The 18,003-nt window shown below is 37.5% G+C and overlaps 3 protein-coding genes across 5 annotated transcripts; 1 reads left to right on the forward strand and 2 right to left on the reverse strand.

Moving 5' to 3' along the window:
• Window positions 1-64: 64 nt before the first annotated feature.
• LOC130557521 (complement C1s subcomponent-like) lies at window positions 65-6,233 on the reverse strand. Its single transcript, XM_057339323.1, has 11 exons — window positions 5,160-6,233; window positions 4,708-4,906; window positions 4,214-4,394; window positions 3,798-3,920; window positions 3,008-3,201; window positions 2,775-2,922; window positions 2,544-2,656; window positions 1,929-2,007; window positions 1,620-1,745; window positions 1,448-1,537; window positions 65-1,016 (listed from the first exon to the last, which is right to left on the reverse strand). Exons 1-11 carry the CDS (start codon window positions 5,171-5,173, stop codon window positions 262-264), a joined length of 2,022 nt encoding a protein of 673 aa, XP_057195306.1. The 5' UTR covers window positions 5,174-6,233; the 3' UTR covers window positions 65-261.
• Window positions 6,234-6,621: 388 nt separating this feature from the next.
• LOC130557523 (tumor necrosis factor receptor superfamily member 5) lies at window positions 6,622-15,754 on the forward strand. Of its 2 annotated transcripts, none has more exons than XM_057339331.1 (9): window positions 6,622-8,292; window positions 8,416-8,489; window positions 9,670-9,789; window positions 10,015-10,170; window positions 10,369-10,462; window positions 11,299-11,381; window positions 11,580-11,696; window positions 12,672-12,788; window positions 13,780-15,754. In XM_057339331.1, the coding sequence occupies exons 2-9, from the start codon at window positions 8,450-8,452 to the stop codon at window positions 13,941-13,943; spliced, it is 891 nt and encodes a 296-aa protein (XP_057195314.1). In that variant the 5' UTR covers window positions 6,622-8,292; window positions 8,416-8,449; the 3' UTR covers window positions 13,944-15,754. The 2 variants fall into 2 exon arrangements, with proteins under 2 accessions (XP_057195314.1, XP_057195313.1); XM_057339330.1 differs by having other exon boundaries at window positions 6,624-8,320.
• Window positions 15,580-17,902, reverse strand: rbp5 (retinol binding protein 1a, cellular). Of its 2 annotated transcripts, none has more exons than XM_057339332.1 (4): window positions 17,605-17,902; window positions 17,035-17,219; window positions 16,782-16,937; window positions 15,580-15,753 (listed from the first exon to the last, which is right to left on the reverse strand). In XM_057339332.1, the coding sequence occupies exons 1-4, from the start codon at window positions 17,678-17,680 to the stop codon at window positions 15,700-15,702; spliced, it is 471 nt and encodes a 156-aa protein (XP_057195315.1). In that variant the 5' UTR covers window positions 17,681-17,902; the 3' UTR covers window positions 15,580-15,699. The 2 variants fall into 2 exon arrangements, with proteins under 2 accessions (XP_057195315.1, XP_057195316.1); XM_057339333.1 differs by having other exon boundaries at window positions 16,782-16,883; window positions 17,605-17,901.
• Between the last annotated feature and the right edge of the window lie 101 nt (window positions 17,903-18,003).

Genomic DNA, 18,003 nt, shown 5'->3' on the forward strand with positions numbered 1-18,003 from the left:
AGGGTCCCACAAGCGTTTACCGTGGCAATTTTAATTTTGTGAGTGAGAAATCAGACCCTATGTCTTTACACATAAAAAAGTGTTTTATTGAACAATAGATGATGAAACACAGTTACAAATATGTTTGTAGCAAAATACAAGTGCCCGTGTAGTGAAACCGTGTTTCTCAAAATAGCAGAGCCATATACATGTTGATTTGACGGATGTTTACAACAACAATGATTGACAGGTGAAACAAAATGACGTTTCAATGTGCTGATGTTAGTTTTGTGCAATGGTTTCTTTGATCCAGTCGATGTAGTTATGCACTTTAGTGTAGAAACCTTTAAACCTTTTATTTCCACATTCAGAAGGACCCCACGATACAAGACCAAGAAGCCTATAGGGCTTATCAGCAGAATTCTGCTTGAGTCTGGGGTAAAAAAATGGACCACCGCTGTCACCTTTACAACTATCAACACCAGTATCATCTCCAGCACAGATCATGTTATCAGTTACAGTCTTACCCAATGAATCACATGTATGCAGCGGATGTATTTTAACATCCCCGTAAAGCAAACGTTTACTCCTCGTGTTTTTCTCCCATGCTCCAAACCCTGAGACTGTGCCCTGTAATCCCTCCACTATAGTTTCATTTGGTAGACACACCGGTCTGAGGTTTGGACCAAGTGGCACCCTGGCAGACATTTTGATCAGTGCAATGTCATTATCAAAGCTGTCTGGTTCCAAATTTTTGCCCACTTTTATAAAATCTGGATGAATTATTATCTTTTTTGTCTCCATGGTGACTGTGTTTTGGTCTTGAGCATCGACCATTCCCCCTAACCAAATCATGGTGGTATCTTCAAATCCATCTACTACATGAGCTGCTGTGAGCGCCCAATAATCACTGATCAGAACTGCACCACCTCTAGGATTTGATCTGTGTAAGAGCTGCCAGGGAATCTGTCCACGTGTGGCTGGCTTCCCACCAAAGACTCTTCCACCAACAGTGATCTCTGTATTCATTCCACACACTGAAAAATAAAACAAAGACATGAAAGAGAAAGAAAACTTAAAACATTTTTAAAGAACAACCAAAAAATGTCAACGTTTACCCAAAAACGAAACCTTATGCATATGACACCCTTACATCTGCATGATGTTCCAGGGCTAATATTTTAGGGTAAATGTTACTCAATACTTTAATGTTGTCAACTATTAATCTTAACAAATAGGTAGAATGTACTCATTTTTATAAATTGCACTATAGCTTATATCTTAAAATAAAATCGAACTGAGGTCATGGGTTGTTTTATCAATCATATTGAGATATTTTTTGTTGCCATTGTTACTCTAAACAAATAGGTAGTGCGGATAAAATGTACCCATTCTTATTTATTAAACCTGCTAATGACCCAGAATCATTTTTTACAGCTCATAAGGAATTCAGTACAACTGAGTGTACCTGGTTCACACATAGGCCTACGCAAATCTTCAGAAAGTTTTTGACCACTCTCAGATACCCAGTTACCACTGGCATCACAGGTGAAAATACCTAAGGAAAAAGAAGATAAACACAGGTGTGAAAGTCATTACTATACATCAGTATAGTTTACACATAGCCAGACGCATCTCACCCTTTCCAGTCATCTGGTAATATTCAGATGTACACTTGAGAGTGATTTGTTTCTGGTAAGTTGTGAGAGGATCTTCTACTGTTAGTTCTGTCACATCTGGAAGATTTGGGTTGCCACAATCTACAGCTGAGGGGGGGAATAAAGAAGGTACAAAGCATTATCAGTTAGTTTCTCTGAAACAATCTAAACAGCTAATCTAACAGAATCGTTTTTGTTGTTTTCCCCAAATGTCAAATTCTAAAAAAAAATATATTATTCAGAATTCAAGAAAAACCAAAGTGGGAAAGACAAATGAAAATGTTTTCTTACGTTCACATTTGATAACCAGACTCCACTGTCCATTGGTTTTGCATGTGGATCTGTACTCACGTTTCACCTCATCAAGAGACTAAGCAACACAAAGATGAAGCATACAGTGCATGCAATGATTAAATGTGGAAAAAAACGACATATGTATTCATTCTGACAGCTACAGCGTTTTGTTAATAGCAATATGAATAATTATATTTATGAACATGTATTTTAACATATGTTAAACAAATATTCAAATATTATTTTCAGAAGGTTAAAGTGATAGTTCACCCAAAAATACAAATTCTGTCTTCATTTAATCACCCTCTTGTCATTTCAAACCTGTATGACTGTCTTTCTTACGCAGAACACAAAAGAAGATATTTTGAAAAATGTTCTTAACTGGACCCAATTCACTTGCATTTTGTGTCCATACAGTAGAAGTGAATGGGGTCCAGTGCTGTTCTGTTACCATCTTTCTTCAAAATATCTTCCTCTTTTGTGTTCTGCGGAAGAAAGAAAGTCATAAAGATTTGGAATGACAAAAGGGTGAGTAAATGATGACTGAATTTTCATTTTGGTGTGATCTACTGTACCACTTTAACCAGATGATTTACCATCTAAAACACTTACATTAAGTATATGACCCTCATCACACTGAACTGCAATCTCACTGCCCTGATTATATTCAGACTTATTTGGGATCAGACGAGAATTTTCTGTCACAGTTCCAGGACACGTCATCTCTGTAAAAAACACGTTTAGCAAATCACAACATGTTTTTTGTTTCTCAAGTTGCGTTTAAATGTTATGTAGTTCGGTTTTTAATGACATGATAAGCTCTATAGATAGAGAACAACAAACCTATGGTTTTGTATCTCAGTCTAAACCCGTTGTTTGTTCCTTCGTCATCTGTCCTAAAGGTAATCTCAACATGTTGAGACCTGGAAATGAATGGGGAAGGAGGGCGCTTGTTCCCACAGTACGTCTCATCACCAGAAAGAGTTTTTATCTGGAAAGAAATTATTTAGAAAGTAATGAGGCCTGAAGAAATCTTGTATTCAAGTACAGTTGAATTTGTCACAATTCTGGGTTACAGTTAATGAGTCCTTGCACTGTCCGTTGGCTGCCATCTCCACATCAAACTGTCCTGTAAATGTTATTTCATACTGCAGACCCTCTTTTGCAGACAGTGTGTAAGAACAGACAAGGTTTTCTGGGGATGACCCAGGCCAGTCAGGTGACATCAGCACACCCTCTTGAGAGTCTGTGTGATCTTCATTACAATTAACTGAAAGACAAAGAGAATTCAAAATTACTTTGACAAAGCTAATGTGCTTACGCATTTGATTTAATCTAGATTTTAACCTTATGGTTAAAAAGTTACCAACATATTGTCACTAACAAAAATAATATATCTTTGCTGTCCTGCCAAAACCTTGGATGTCCAAATTTGCAGTTTTTTTAGGAAATGGAAAAAACACTGCATTTTTTTACTAAAAAATGATTAAATATGTCAAAGCTGACAAGCACTTTTAAATTTGTTTTAGACTTTTGCAGTTCTCAGTGATAAACATAAAGGGAGACTAATACGGCTGAAGGGCGTTTGTTTTTAGGCACAACACGACTCAGTTACCACACAATACAAATATTAAATGGAAAGAAAATATGTATCAATGCAACTATTATGATGTTTATAACTAACAGTGCATATATTTAAAGTTATATCTATAAATATGAAAAAAATCAAAACAAAAGTAAATCCATTTTCTTTCAATTTTGAAAAAATATAATTGACAGCTTTTTCTGAGACGCACCTTATGCTAAGTTTTGTTGCTCAAAACTCGTGATGTCAAATAAAAGTAGTATAGAGTAGTAGAAAAATACCTCTGCATGTGTGTTGATCGGGGTCGAGAAAATACCCAGGTCTGCAGAAACAGCGATAACCCCCAATGTAGTTATTGCAGCGTTGAGTGCACTCATTTTCAGGGTCCTTACATTCATCAACGTCTGAAAGTCAGCAGGATGTTAAACAGATACACAGCAATGAAGGATAGGTAACCCTCTCTCAATAACAGAACAACAGAATGTTGTATAATATAATGAAAATGATTAAACCTGAAGATTAATTTCTGCACCACTCGGATCACAAAAGGGAACTAAAGGAGTAGAACTTAAAAGAATAGCTAACGTCTAAATTTACCCCCATTGACTTTCCATATTGGAATAAAAAATGATCATGGAAAGTGAATGGGGCAAATTTTGAAGTGAACTACTCCTTTAATAGTGTATCTTTTCCTCACCCTGTATGGTGTAAAAGCCCCTGAAGCCAGTGTGTCTCACGGGATTCGAGTAGTCTGCTAAAAATGAAAGAAACAGACAGCCTCCAGAGGACGAGTGGAGGAAGGGGTTTATGGATGTCTGCAGCTCCTTCGTTGATTTGCGTCCACACAGTTTGAACAAGACCTCTCCATCTGCATATATCTGAACAAAAAGGGGTGACTGTTGACATACACACTAACACACAAAATATAAACAGCTGAATCAATTTTTGAATAGGCACATACATTATATAAACAGAAAATGTAGATGGTAACATAAAAAACATATACTGTATATTATATTGCAATTTTTGTTTGGAGAGAGATTTTACACACACACATATATACAGTATATATATTAATAATAAGCATTTGTGCAATTGGACATTTAATATAAAACATGCGTTGTCACATATACAGTGTGTTTGATATTTTCAAAACCAAACCTTCATGAAAGGCTACACACATATACACACCTTCAAGAAATCATTCTCACAATCATAGGCTTCTTCCAGGTCTAAGTGCGTTAGAGTGAGTGTGGTTTTGAGCCCAGCAGGGGCACATTCTGTCCAGTTAAGGCTGGAATCAGGGTCATACCCACGCGGATGTCCAGGTGACTGCACCCAACCGGCCAACGGCATGGACTCGCTCGCTGGAAGGACAAGGACAACGATACTGGACAAAGAAGACAAGCAGACAAAGATATTGAAGTATTCAGGAAAGAAATGCATAATAGAAAGTATTGCGGAGAGAGAGAAGAGCATTGTGATAGGAGGAAAGACAAAACAGAATGCAAAGAACATGCAAGAGGTGTTGTGGGGAAAAGGTAAATAGCCCCCCAAAAAAGAAGAAAAATCACTTATACAAATCTCAATAAAGAATAGAGAAAGCTTCACTATAGCGTCTATTTAGAGTGATGTTTACATACCAGAAAATGATCATGATGAGAAGTGTTTAAGCGTAGCTCGTCATCTCTTCTCTTTACTTTCACTTTCCGACTCTGTGTACATCATCATGTTCCATCCCCCGTTTTCCTTAACAAACAGCCAACATACCAGCCAAGTGTTTCCCAACAGTAATCACGGGGTGTTAACCCTAAACTGATGTGAACCAGAGAAACCAATGTACATACTGTAGATGAACATAGCCCACAGGATTATTAATACTCATTAATAACTGATAAAAACAAGACAGCTGATTAATATTTTATTCATATAATGCCGCTACAGAGAAAGTGTGAGGAAAGAAAGACAATGGATGACTCTTAGAAGTTTAGGCCTAAATAACAGGATGCTATTCTGCACTCTATTGTTGGTTTTCCAACCCTTTACAGTAACAACCCCATAAAAATGTCAACGTGTCGTTAAAAAACGTTTGTTTTTTTGGGTTAAACCTGACCTTTGTTTCACTACATTACATTTAACATCATTGTTAGCAAATCCCATAAATGACTCGCATTTCTGATAACATATACAATGCACGCCTCATAAGAGGTTGTGAAAAGGGGAAAGTTTAAAGTAAAACACTCCACTGCTAGGCTAAGGTGCACAACTGACGATGTGCCGAATTGATGGGAACCATACAAAGGGCATTATCAGCAGCGCCTCACCACAAGGGATCTTTCACTCAGGATAATGTGATGAAATTGGGACACACAACTCATGAGATGTCTCTCTGATAATGGCAAGGAAAGGTAAGCATGCTATGTATTTCTATAATCAATTATCCCCCAAACACAGAGGATGCCTACCCGACGAACCAGTGAAACCTCGGACCTCCTTTCTTCTATTCATATTCTTGACTGCTTCCCCCTGCATAAGGCGTGGGAAATGTCCTATTGGGCAATTCAACTGTGCTGAAATAGTGGGATTATAACCAGTGTTGGGTAAATTACTCTGAAAAAGTAATTAATTACTAGTTACTAATTACATATTCAATAGTGTAATTAGATTACAGTACAAATTACTCTCTCCAAAAAGTATTTAGTTACTTATTACTTTCTATATCCTATATCAACCTTGATTAGTTAAGTGATTGAAGGATAGACATGAAAGGGCTCTTTTAATTAATTCAAATAAATAATATTAAACTACATAAAGTACTCTTATTAACTGACCAAAGTATTACAAATGTGAGAATTATACATTAAAGCACGGATTTTAAAGTTAGACTTTGAATTTTGATGTCAATTCCACTATTGCACACACATATATTACACAAAGTATTTAGTTTAATTACATCAAAAGTAACTGTAATTAAATTACAGAAAAAATAAGAGTAATCCCTTACTTTACTTTTCAAGGGAAAAGTAATTAAATTACAGTAACTAATTACTTAGTAACTAATTACACCCAACACTGATTATAACACCTAGTTAAGCGAATCTATAGTGCTTACACTTATTTGTTTAATGTGATTCTAAAGAAAGCATATCTTGTTTATCCGTTCCAAAGTCAGCATTTGGACATACGTAGCTCTACACTGGTAATCATTTGATGGCTAAATAATAATAGGATTTTATCATGAATATGTGTTACAGTATGTGTGGCAAGCACACGTGGGCTCACAACATTAAAGAGTACAGTAATGAATGAAACTTTACTGTTAGCACGTCTGACCAAAGAAGGAAGAAGTAAGAACACACACACACACACAGTGATGGTATTGGTGTATGTCATCTGTGGGTTTCAAGGGAGACCTCATTTTGTTCTGACATTTAGGTTACAGTGAGTGATTTAGAGCTGTAACAGTAAAAATATGCAAATATGTTTCGTGAAAAAAAGCAAAGTGACAAAAAAGTATGACCCATATTCCTCAATATTCATTGGAATATTGAGAAGATTTTCTCATGCCTGTCCTGACACAATGTATTGTTTTTCCCTCACCACTCCCACAGCCCACTTGGTGTTTAAAAACCCTAGCTAGGTAGAAATTGCTTCAATTGCCATAAACTGCATATCTGATTCAGAACTTGCAGAATGAACTGCATGACAAATCCACGCAAAGGTGCTTTTCAAATCGCTCATTAACTTTTTGATTGATTAACATGGAAATTAATAGTCGTTTAGATTATTTTGAAAAGTTCAATATTCAGTATGGATAGATGAATTTACAGTTACAGCAAGGTCTTAAAAATGCTGATGCAGTACTTCCTTTCTGTGTAATTCAGTGGTTTTATTTGTAACCTATTTCTTTACACATCTGAGATACTCATCAGCATTGTAAGCATGATCAAGAAAGAAAACCTGACATAGTTGAAGTAATGACACGTATAAGGCTTTTAAGCTTTATAACCCAAGTCCATATATTCCAAGTCCTCTAACGCCACATGACATATTTGTGTAAACGGATCATAATAAAGTTGTTTTTCACTGGAAGTTGTGACATTCATCTAGAGCCTTTGGCATGTTAATGGCAAAAGCAGCATGTCTATTAATAATTTTTGCATCTCAAAAAATGTATTTTACAAACTGGACATCACTACATCTTTCAGAAAAGCCAGACATTTTGTGAATAACTGAACAGTACAGTATAAAGTTTAAAAATATTTTTATGGTGCTTCATGTGCCCATTTTGAAGTTCAAGTCCCTCATTACTGCTATTACATGAGGAGAAAATGACCCCGAAGAAATATTCTCACACTGCTATAAAATGGCCGGAGAGTGAGTAAATGATCGCAAAATGTTCATTTTGGGGGGAAACACGCAACACAAAATTTGTGCAACAAATGAATGCTCTCTGTCCCGATATCTCTTAGAGACGTGTGCTGAGATGACAGGAAGGAAGGCGAGAGAACGTAAGCAAAACGCAGAGGGCGTACAGAAAAAGCGGGGGTTTCCAGTACAGAGGCCAACAAAGAGTAACAGAGGGGTATAGTGGGTGACATGAAAAGAGCTAGACCTATAGAGAGGAAAAATAATTAATTCCTATGATTGAATGAACTCAAATGCTGAAACACAGCAGAGAAGAGACAGCGATAAAGAGCGAGAGTAAGCCAGAAAAAGAGAGTAAGAGGGCAAGGACTGAAGATAAAAGGTTAACTGACGCAGAGGACCGGACTGGTATGATCTAATAATCCTCGATTCCTCGGTAACAATTACGTACACCAAAATAAACCATATGGTTACAAAGGGAAGTAAGATTTCAGGCTTTATATGACTTTACAAACTGTTCTTCATTCATAGGACGGAAGCAAGGCGACCTGTAAACAAAGCAGAAATGGGAGAAAGAAAATGCAAAGAGACAAAATGTCCAAAAGGTAAGTGTTCAATATCATTATTGTATAAACAGCTCTGCATCCAGTTATTTTATGTAGTATGTTACACACCCAGGTGGTCACAATGAGAATTTTACACAACTATACAAGTATAGTATCAATACTGTTTTGAAACTACAGGTCTAACAATCCTACACAAAACAATGCTGTTTATTAAATTAATGTGTGAAAATATTTTTTTGGACTGGTCTTTTGACTTTCCTTATTATACTTTTACAGTAATGGTGTGAAATTAATTTGCATTCCATGTAGTAACACAATTTGGTCATTCAGTTGATCAAAAGGCACTAAATCTGAAGTGCCGTATTATTGTTAGTTTTAGTTTTTATACACCATACTGTAGCTTTGAGCTCAAATCGGCCCACCAGAGTCTGTGTTTAACACAGGAAATCTTGTACTGTATCATTGTTGTCAGTTTTTTGGGGGGGGGGTGGGAGGAAACTATATCATGGGATACTGTACATTAACGCCAAGGTCATGGGTTCGATCCCAGCGATTGCACATTCTCAGAAGCAAATGTATAGTACAATGCAATGTAAGTCGCTTTGGATAGAAGCGTCTGCCAAATGCGTAAATGTAAATGTCATTTCAATCCTGTATGACTCACTTACTTCTGCAGAACACAACATTTTGAAGAATGTTGGAAACCAAACAACAGCGGTACCCATTGACTTGCATTCGTTTTGCATCCGTACATTAGAAGTCAATGGGTACCGCAGTTGTTCGGTTACCAACATTCTTCAAAATATCTTCTGTTGTGCGCATGCTAAAGTCATACAGGTTTTAAACAACCTGATCTCACGGGAATTTGTAACTATTTTACAAGGTGGCTAATTCGTATGAATTCAAACGTTGTGATTTGTGGTTTGAAATGACAAGAGAGTGAGTAAATGGGTGTAAAAAAAGTAAGAACTGCACCGGTGGTTACTCTGTTGGGCACCTGTGGAAACGTAATGGAACGGACTTTTACATCCTGATATAATTCATACACTTTTGGAGTGCTGTTAGGGTCCAAAACCATACAGTATAAACATATATTTTTGCGATGGGACATGCTTTACATTCCTTAACATCATTTGCAAATAATCGCATTGCCAGCATTTAAAAAACGTTATTCTAAACACATGAATGTGGAGTTTTAATATATTTTTCTCTTTCTCAGGAAATTTTGTGCATCAATGTAATGCTACTTTTGTAAAATGTGAACCTTGCCCATCTAACACCTTCACTGCTGTAGACAACCATATGGACAGCTGTCTACCCTGCAGAGTGTGCCCCAGCAGTAATTTCACATTTCATTCTTCATCTCTTTATCTGAAATTCTCAATGATTGGTTATTGTGCATGTGAGGCTTTAGTTTAGATGATTTGTAACATATCAATGATGCACATCATCTGAAGTACTCACCAAAAACTTTTTTAAACTTTATTTAGAACCTTATTAATGAAAAGTGTCTAGTATCACTTATCCTTTTCAGGGAATAACATTCGTTTTTGTTTTTGTACAGTCAGTAATTTAATGCCAGACGTGGAGTGTGGGGCAGACAGAAACAGGCAGTGCAAATGTAAGCCAGGCTACTACTGCAAAAATCTAACTGAAGACCACTGCGAACACTGTTCTCCTGTGTCCAGGTGCCCCCCAGGGCAAGGGGTCACCAAGAATCGTAAGCAAGCTACTGTACATTTGACATCGGTGTGAATTACTTATACAATTATGTTTTTATCGCCAGTCCTACTACAAAAAATGGTTGTGGTTTTACTGTGTGTTTGTGGCTATGATGGGAAGATCTGCCACGGCTTAAAGCTTTGAGCTTCCATAAGCGCTCTGAGCGGAATATTGAATAACTAAAGTTGTGTTGCAGACACGGACTTGGAAGACACAAAGTGCAAGCCCTGTCCAGACGGCACCTATAATAACGTGACAGACTACATCTCCAGCTGCAAAAATCATACCAGGTAAAAGCACACATGATCATGCAATTGCTCACATGATAATACAAAGCAGACAAAGACAGGTCAAACTTTTATATCTATAATATCTAAATAACATCCTCATCAGGTTAAAAAACACACAAATACAAGCGCATACGAAACAGGACACATGACCAAATCATTTGACTCTGACAGATCAGATGTGATTAGTAAATGTATCACTTGCGAAACTTTCACCAGAACCGCGAGTTTCTGACTCACATGAGTATTTCCGTTTCACACTCACGCACGGACACACACAAACAACTCTTCTTTCACCTTCTTTACAAAACATGAACCAATTTGTTGTCATTCCAACATAAAGCTATGATTATGTAAAATAATCATATTTAGCTCGACAGATTGCTTTATGAACGACTGACATAGAAATTTGTTCTGCTTGTGATAAAGGTTTGTGTATCTTTTCCTATCATTTCTCTTTCTGTTTTTGAACTTATTATCTCTCGTTTGGTTTAAAAAAAAAGGGGGTACGCATACACAGCCTGTATGTAATTTACCTACACGAGTTGCGTAAATGTGTCTGATGTCATTCTCCTACACGAAATAAGACCACATTCAGTTAATTCCATTCGAGAAGAAGTTTAGAGGTACATGAAGGAGTGGGTTTGTGGGCGGGTATTGCTTTCTCAACCTATCTCTAAATATGAGACGTACAGGTGCACATTAAATGTTTCCTTTTTTCTTAACACACACACAAAAGCATAGTCACCACTGCCCCTCAAAATGATGAAAAAAGTTATGTCAACTTTAAACATGTACATTTGATTGTGAGATCATCTGCCTTCTCTGTTATTTTACAGTTGTGCGTATCTGGGTCGACATCTAAAGGATCCTGGGAACCCAACGACAGATGCTAAATGTGGAGATTTTCAAGCATGTAGATGTAAGTGTCCACCTGCAATTTTTTACTCAAAATTAGAAAATCTTTCATACCCAGAGTTGTATAATTTACCTTTTATACATTAGACCCAATAATAGCAAACTCTTATGTTTTTGAGAAACCCGAAAAAAGGAGAAAGTTTTTTATTTAATTTATAAATTGTTAAATGTAACTATTTGGTAACTCTTTATTCTCCATCAGCTTGTAATTGGATGTTACCTGCTGGTCTGTGGGCAGGTCTTGCGGTTACTGCCCTTATTATATTTCTGGTCCTATTTATTATCTATCGGAGAACCAAACGTCGGTCACAAAACTCAGGTAAGTTTAATGTTCTATATTTGTCTTAATGTAAAGACAAATGGTGTATCGTATACAGTGATTCACAGACATTTAGCTTATCACAGTCAGCTAACAAACATTTTTGGTGAAGGATAAAAAATGTACAGATACGCCTTAATAAAGTCTTTGCCCAAACATATGTTTAAATACTAAAAACAATAGTGATAAATGATTCAGCCAGTGGCCTCACCAAGCCATGCTGAGATCAGATCAAACCTGTAGGTCGCAGATAGGCGAGAAGCATTTTGCATTGACGCACATTACAGGGTCCTAGTTTGTGTACTGTGCGTCAATGCTTCGAGCTAATAGACGGGAAACCCCAAACTCTGTCTTGTACAAGCCTATGAACACAAACATAGATGCACATATAACCACACACAAATACATACAATGACTCATTCCCAGAAGTCACCGTGCTGGTGAAATACTACAGTATTTATGATAATAGTTTTGCTGTTATCAGTGAGGATGTAGTGAACAGTAAATACATCATGCATGCTTTTATACTGTGTGCTTTGTCAAGAACTATCTGCAAAGTGCACAAGACTGTGCTTGTGATAAATATGCTACTGGTAGACCACATCCTTTCAATGGCACATACAGACTCGCAGACTTTTATCACCTTAGTGTCGACTGCACGAACGCTTAAAATAATCAAAAACATCTGAGGTCGCTAAAAGTTAGAAACAAGGTACGATAATTATCTACCAAATTGCAAACCTAAATATGAATGTTGTTTTTTACATTCAACATTATTTTATTACTGTTATAGCTGCACAGCAAAAAAAAAGAAAATAGTTTGCATTGGTAGAAGTTAACAGTCAGTGACAGCAAAACCCTCAAAAACACCCATGCACTAACTGCAGTGAGATCAAAAACAGTTTACCAAGAAACTTCATTTGTTGATTTTTGATTGGCTCGTGAGCCATCTGACGCCAGTTTTTGCATTTTTAGTGATGATTTCAGAGTATTTCAGCTCCACCTCGCCGACATTTCCTCCAGACATCCTGAAATGTCCTGCAAGTTGTGGTTTGGAGAAATATCAAGAGGATCAGAAACTCACGCATATAGGTAAAACGCTTTTCGTATTCGTATTGTGTCATTTGCACACATCACTGTAACATTTCTTCTGATACTCAGATCTCATGTATAACCTTTAGCCAGTCACATTATGTCTAAGGCCGGCCCCTTATTTAGAAAAGCAGAAGTCACATGCCTTTTTTGTATTTTCGTGTGTCTGTTGACTCAAATCAGAATTCTCTAGCATGCTAACTGGGCAAAATGATAGTAAAATTTCCAGCATTGGAAATATAATACTGAACTTACAGTAATACTATATGAATAATTGATCAGCATCGCCATATTTTTGACGTAGGCCTATACGGACAACACCGTACCTAGTATTACCGAGGCTGTGACCTGGCAGGAAGTCTGAGAGACAATATTCAAACACTATTCTAGAGTCTTACCAAATATTCCCACGATAAGCAATAATTACAGTCAGAAGAGTTTCGAAATGAACAGCAACACACTTTGTGCTATTTCAACCATGGCTTTACGTCACTGTATCAATGATTACGAAGTTTCCTTTGACCTCTTATGATCTTATCGGCACACAGACAGGAGGGTAAAAACCACATTTGTGTCGTCTTTCACTGCGCGCCATAGAGGCAAACACGGTTTAAACTCATTTGGCCTCCTGCAACTCCTACACATCCCTCCTGCACATAGTTTAGTGCGGATGATACAGTATTTGATGTATCAGCTGAAATACAAGTCAAGTAATGACAATTGGTTCATAGTTTCTGGTTTGCAAAGCAGCTTTGACGGTTTTCTCAGGATATCTCAAAAAGGGCTCATAAAGCAAGTATGAGAAAATCCTAGGATCCTTCCAGAATCTTATTTAATGAAACAGAAGTGAAAAACAGTATTTCCTCTGCGACTGCATCAGTTGTTTTGATTAAAACAACATCTTAATTTAGCTTACTTTGTAAGAAACTAAAAATCAGGTGAGATGTTCACTCGTGACTGTTCAATAATGTTTATGATTTTTCTTCCCCAGCTGAAAATCACTCAAACATGGACTGTTCCACAAAGTGTGATTTTGGGACAACACAAGTCATGAGAGTGTCAGAAAAATACACGACTGCAAATGATTGTACAGATAGAATCATATTTCATTCCATCTATCAATCAGAGCCACAGGAGACAGAATGGCATGATTAACAAGACATTAACCCGTTCCTGTTTATTTGACAATTACCTATATGTTGTATGTTTTGTAATCTCTCTATGTTCCTGAAGAAAATATTGATTTCCATTTGTTTAGCAGCACAGAGATATTCTACCACTCACAAAACGCTCACATCTACAGTGAGCTAGATGAATTAAACCTGTAAATATTTACCTGTACAGTTTGTTTGTATGCTTTCACATTGAAAACACAAAGTTCACATTTGGTGATGAGGAAATATATGATTAGGTACTCTACTAAAAACTAAAAAGAACTCATTTTTTACCCTTAAGTTGCTCAAAACTTGTATATAACGTTTTCTTCTATGAAACACAAAAGAAGATATTTTGAGAAGTGTCTCTGTGGTTCTGTGTGCATACAATGTAAATAAACGGAGGCCAGTGTGGTTACAAACTTTCTTCAAAATATATTATGTTGTGTTCAGCAGAAGTAAGTCATGGAGGTTCGAATGAGTCCTGAGTGAGCAAATGATCGATGAATTTTTACTTGGGTGAACTATCACTTTAAGTTAACGCCATACCATGGTCTTACCAGTAGATGTCGCATTTGACCACCAGACCACCAATCATAGCACACCTCGCTTTTCAGAGCGATGAGCTTTGTACAAAATCCGCGGGGCAAAGAGGAGATACAAACATGCACGGTATGTGGAAAATAAAGCGATTTTGAACCTTAAATCGTGTATACACATTGCATTACATCTAAAACAAATGATACTATTTGTTTAGCCGTGTCGTATTGAATTTCACTGACAAGCCTATCAGCCTGCCATAGTCACGTGCTTGTTCACAAGCAGAATGCATGTCCAGATTAAGCAAGATTTCAGATATCCAATTTCAGATAACAAAGACAACGAGCAGCTTTATTATCTCAAAGCAAGAGTAGCTTTTTAGCTGTTGAAATAGTGGTCTCTTATTGCCCCCTGGTGGTCAAATGAAGGAAAACCCACTGCTTGACTACCCACTAGTTTTAAGGAATCGCTATAATACTTCTGTCATTTTTAACACTTAAACTCTGACGTATAAAGAATGGCAAAAATATTTCAACACACATTTACACACAAAATAAACATAAAATTAACTGTAATCACAAACAGAACAGATCTGATTCGAGACAAGACACCGATGATGGGTCTCTTCCAGCCCCTGCATTAAGTGCGTTTAGTTGTGGATTAGTATTCAAAAAGCAACCAGAAGCAAATATTTCACAGTCACTGGATTTTATGGTAATACAAACTGTTGTATTCTAATAGTTGAGAACACAATAACACGGCATCGTGTTCAAGACCATACATGATTTAGCACTTGGGCATTGTTTTAAAAGTACAGTGCGTCAATCACAGACAAAGGTATTGTTACAATCCAGTAGCAGGACATCGTACTTTATATTTACGAATTAAAATTCAAGGAACTCAAGCTGTGCTTGACTATCTAAATGCAAAACCACAGGCTTATTTCTTCATACTGTGAAATATCAGCAAGACATTTTAGTATTTCATGAATCCAGATCTTTACAGTACGATCCATAAATGCTTCCTAATGGCAACAGGGCTGAAACTCAACTCATTGAGGGATAGAAATATTTCATAGAGAGGAAACAATTTTGTCATTGGTGGTCCCCGTTTTTTGCTGATATGGGGGGGGGGTCTCTGTGGTAACGTAGCCCCTCTCTGAGCCCTGAGCTCTACAGACACGCTGAACTCAAAAGCTTTCTTTCTATTGCTATCCTTCACTCAGCCTTCTTAAAGACTTGCTTGGCAGTGACACCCTCAGCCCTCAACTCCTGCAGAGAGAGAAAGAGAGAGAAGATAAAGAATAATGTAGAAGACACTGTCAGACCCCCTCAAAAAAGTGCTACATGTTGCTTTAAATAAAAATGTTAAATGAAACCAAGCAACCAAGAGAAAGAACATGACACTCACTGGAAAACAATGTTTCTGTCTGTCTGGTTCTCACACTCTTCCATTTTTTTTTTAATGAATTTTTCTTTAATGTAGTTCTCAACTCAACTCAACTTTATTTATATAGCGCTTTTTACAATTTTCATTGTTACAAAGCAGCTGTACATGAGACATATTGACTATAAGCAAAACAATTAAAGTTGTACCTGCAAAAACAAGAAAAAGTTGAAAACACAGAAGACAGACATACCCACATACAAAACACTCCACACACACACAATATGCACACGTACTAACACACATAGACATAGACACACAAGGACGCGCACACACACACACACACACACACACACACACACACGTACACAGACAAGTACGCACACACACACACGCTCAGTGAGAGCACACATTTAAGATAAAGGAGAGAGAAGCACAGGTCAAATATAACAGACTATAAATTCCTATATGCAATATTAATTAAGTAAAACTTTAAAATTCTAAAGCAGCCCCACCGGCCAGGCAAATAGTACAAAAACAGTATGCAAACGGTGGCGAGGAACCCAAAACTCTAATCGAGAAAAAAAAACCTCAGGAGAACCCAGGCCCAACCAGGGGATTCCAGTTCCCCTCTGGCAAAACCTGCTGCCTCTGCACAAGCTCCAGAGAGCTTGCACAACAAGGCTAAATAAAATAAATAAACTTACTAATAGTAGTTAATAGTTAAATAAATAAAACTGCATGTGATAAAAAAAATTAACTTGAACTAAAACACAGCACTTTCCATTTTCTCTATGGTCCTCACCTTACAGAGAAATGAATGTTTCAAAAATGCAAAGTTATTTTTCACAACACGTTCACAAAGAGTTGAAAACCCACATAGAGAGGCCTGGGACAAGCCTTTGTTTCTTACCAAATGAAGAGTGTTTCCCTCCAGCCAGTGTGTCCACCCTCTCTCCTCTTTCTCTCCTCGCTGCACGCACAACAATTTATCACCCTCCCAGTCTACTGTGGTCTGAAACATACGGAGAACGTTATCCATTGGCACGGCTCCAAGTCTTTTGTGTAACTGTTTCAAAGGCGCACACACAAAAACATCACCAAAAAGGGGAAGCCCAAACACATAACTCCAATGACACCTAACAGCCTGTAAGAGATCAACAAACCTGGCACATTCGCCCATCAACCGGCCCCAGATCCTCTGTAAACTCCTCTCCCAAAGTGAAGTCCATGTCGAAGTTCTTAAATGTAGTGACCGTCTTTATCTTCATGTTTCCAGTGTTTACATCATGCTCAATTTGTTTACTTGGTTTCAAAAGGCAGACGACTTTCCTTAATGCGTAATTTACATCTAAACATGAGTCACAGGAGAAATAAGGGGGGGTTCAGCCATCTTCAGTAGAAATGCTGTGATGTTACCTCAACCCCCCCCCCCCCACCCCACCCCATAGCAAAACGATTGTTAGATTGTATTTCATTACAGGAACAAAGATGAAAGGAAGGTCTCCATCGGAAGACTTCACACCGAGTGTAGGTGGTGGAGAAGGTAGATCGCAGTCAGCAACCATGAAGCCAAATATTGTCATTTGAGAGACTGTTTTTGGTTATGAATAGATTCTTTCATACACGGGCAAAATAAGCCAAGCTTACTCAACATCTACATATTTAGTAATAAGACATGATCAATGCAAAAAGCAAAGGATGAAAGTTTCTGAGATTTTTAACAGGTTGCTTACCTAAAGCCGCCAGATAAGCTTCGAAGTTATCTTGGGAAACCATGTGGTAAACGCCAGTATAGTTAGGTTTGGCCATCGTCTACTCGTTTTTTTGTTGTAAGCGCGATTCCACACGAATCCAACCGAACTCGGTATGAATGGTAACGTTAACTGTGAACTCGGTTTTCCCTTGCGGTATCTGTCTTGAACTCTTGCGGGCACTGTCGCATCGTACGCTATTTCATTGGGTTATAAAGAATCCAGCTATCTGGACCGATCGGTAAGTAAACCCCAAAGCCGCCGTGACTCCTCCCAAATCAGAACAAATGTCCAAATCCAGCCTCCTAACTGAGCTTTGTGTGGGAGGTAACTAAGCTGGAATTCTTTTGCTGTTATCAAAATATGGCATTCAAATAAGGG

Source organism: Triplophysa rosa, linkage group LG8, assembly GCF_024868665.1.
Source record: "Triplophysa rosa linkage group LG8, Trosa_1v2, whole genome shotgun sequence".
NCBI lineage: Eukaryota > Metazoa > Chordata > Actinopteri > Cypriniformes > Nemacheilidae > Triplophysa > Triplophysa rosa.

What these genes read in the sequence shown, in the direction of transcription:
- LOC130557521 (XM_057339323.1), bottom strand. An exon ending in AGTGCAAGGACTCATTAACT is followed by an intron (nt 2,923 to 3,007) that starts GTAACCCAGAAT and finishes ATTTCTTTCCAG; the next exon opens with ATAAAAACTCTTTCTGGTGA. An exon ending in TCTGGTTATCAAATGTGAAC is followed by an intron (nt 1,746 to 1,928) that starts GTAAGAAAACAT and finishes TCCCCCCCTCAG; the next exon opens with CTGTAGATTGTGGCAACCCA.
- LOC130557523 (XM_057339331.1), top strand. Translation starts at nt 8,450, where the DNA reads ATGGGAGAAAGAAAATGCAAAGAGACAAAATGTCCAAAAG. An exon ending in CTGCAGAGTGTGCCCCAGCA is followed by an intron (nt 9,790 to 10,014) that starts GTAATTTCACAT and finishes GTTTTTGTACAG; the next exon opens with TCAGTAATTTAATGCCAGAC. An exon ending in ACGTCGGTCACAAAACTCAG is followed by an intron (nt 11,697 to 12,671) that starts GTAAGTTTAATG and finishes TTGCATTTTTAG; the next exon opens with TGATGATTTCAGAGTATTTC.
- rbp5 (XM_057339332.1), bottom strand. Translation starts at nt 17,680, where the DNA reads ATGGCCAAACCTAACTATACTGGCGTTTACCACATGGTTTCCCAAGAT. An exon ending in AGCTTATCTGGCGGCTTTAG is followed by an intron (nt 17,220 to 17,604) that starts GTAAGCAACCTG and finishes ACTCATGTTTAG; the next exon opens with ATGTAAATTACGCATTAAGG. An exon ending in AGGGAAACACTCTTCATTTG is followed by an intron (nt 15,754 to 16,781) that starts GTAAGAAACAAA and finishes CTCTCTCTGCAG; the next exon opens with GAGTTGAGGGCTGAGGGTGT.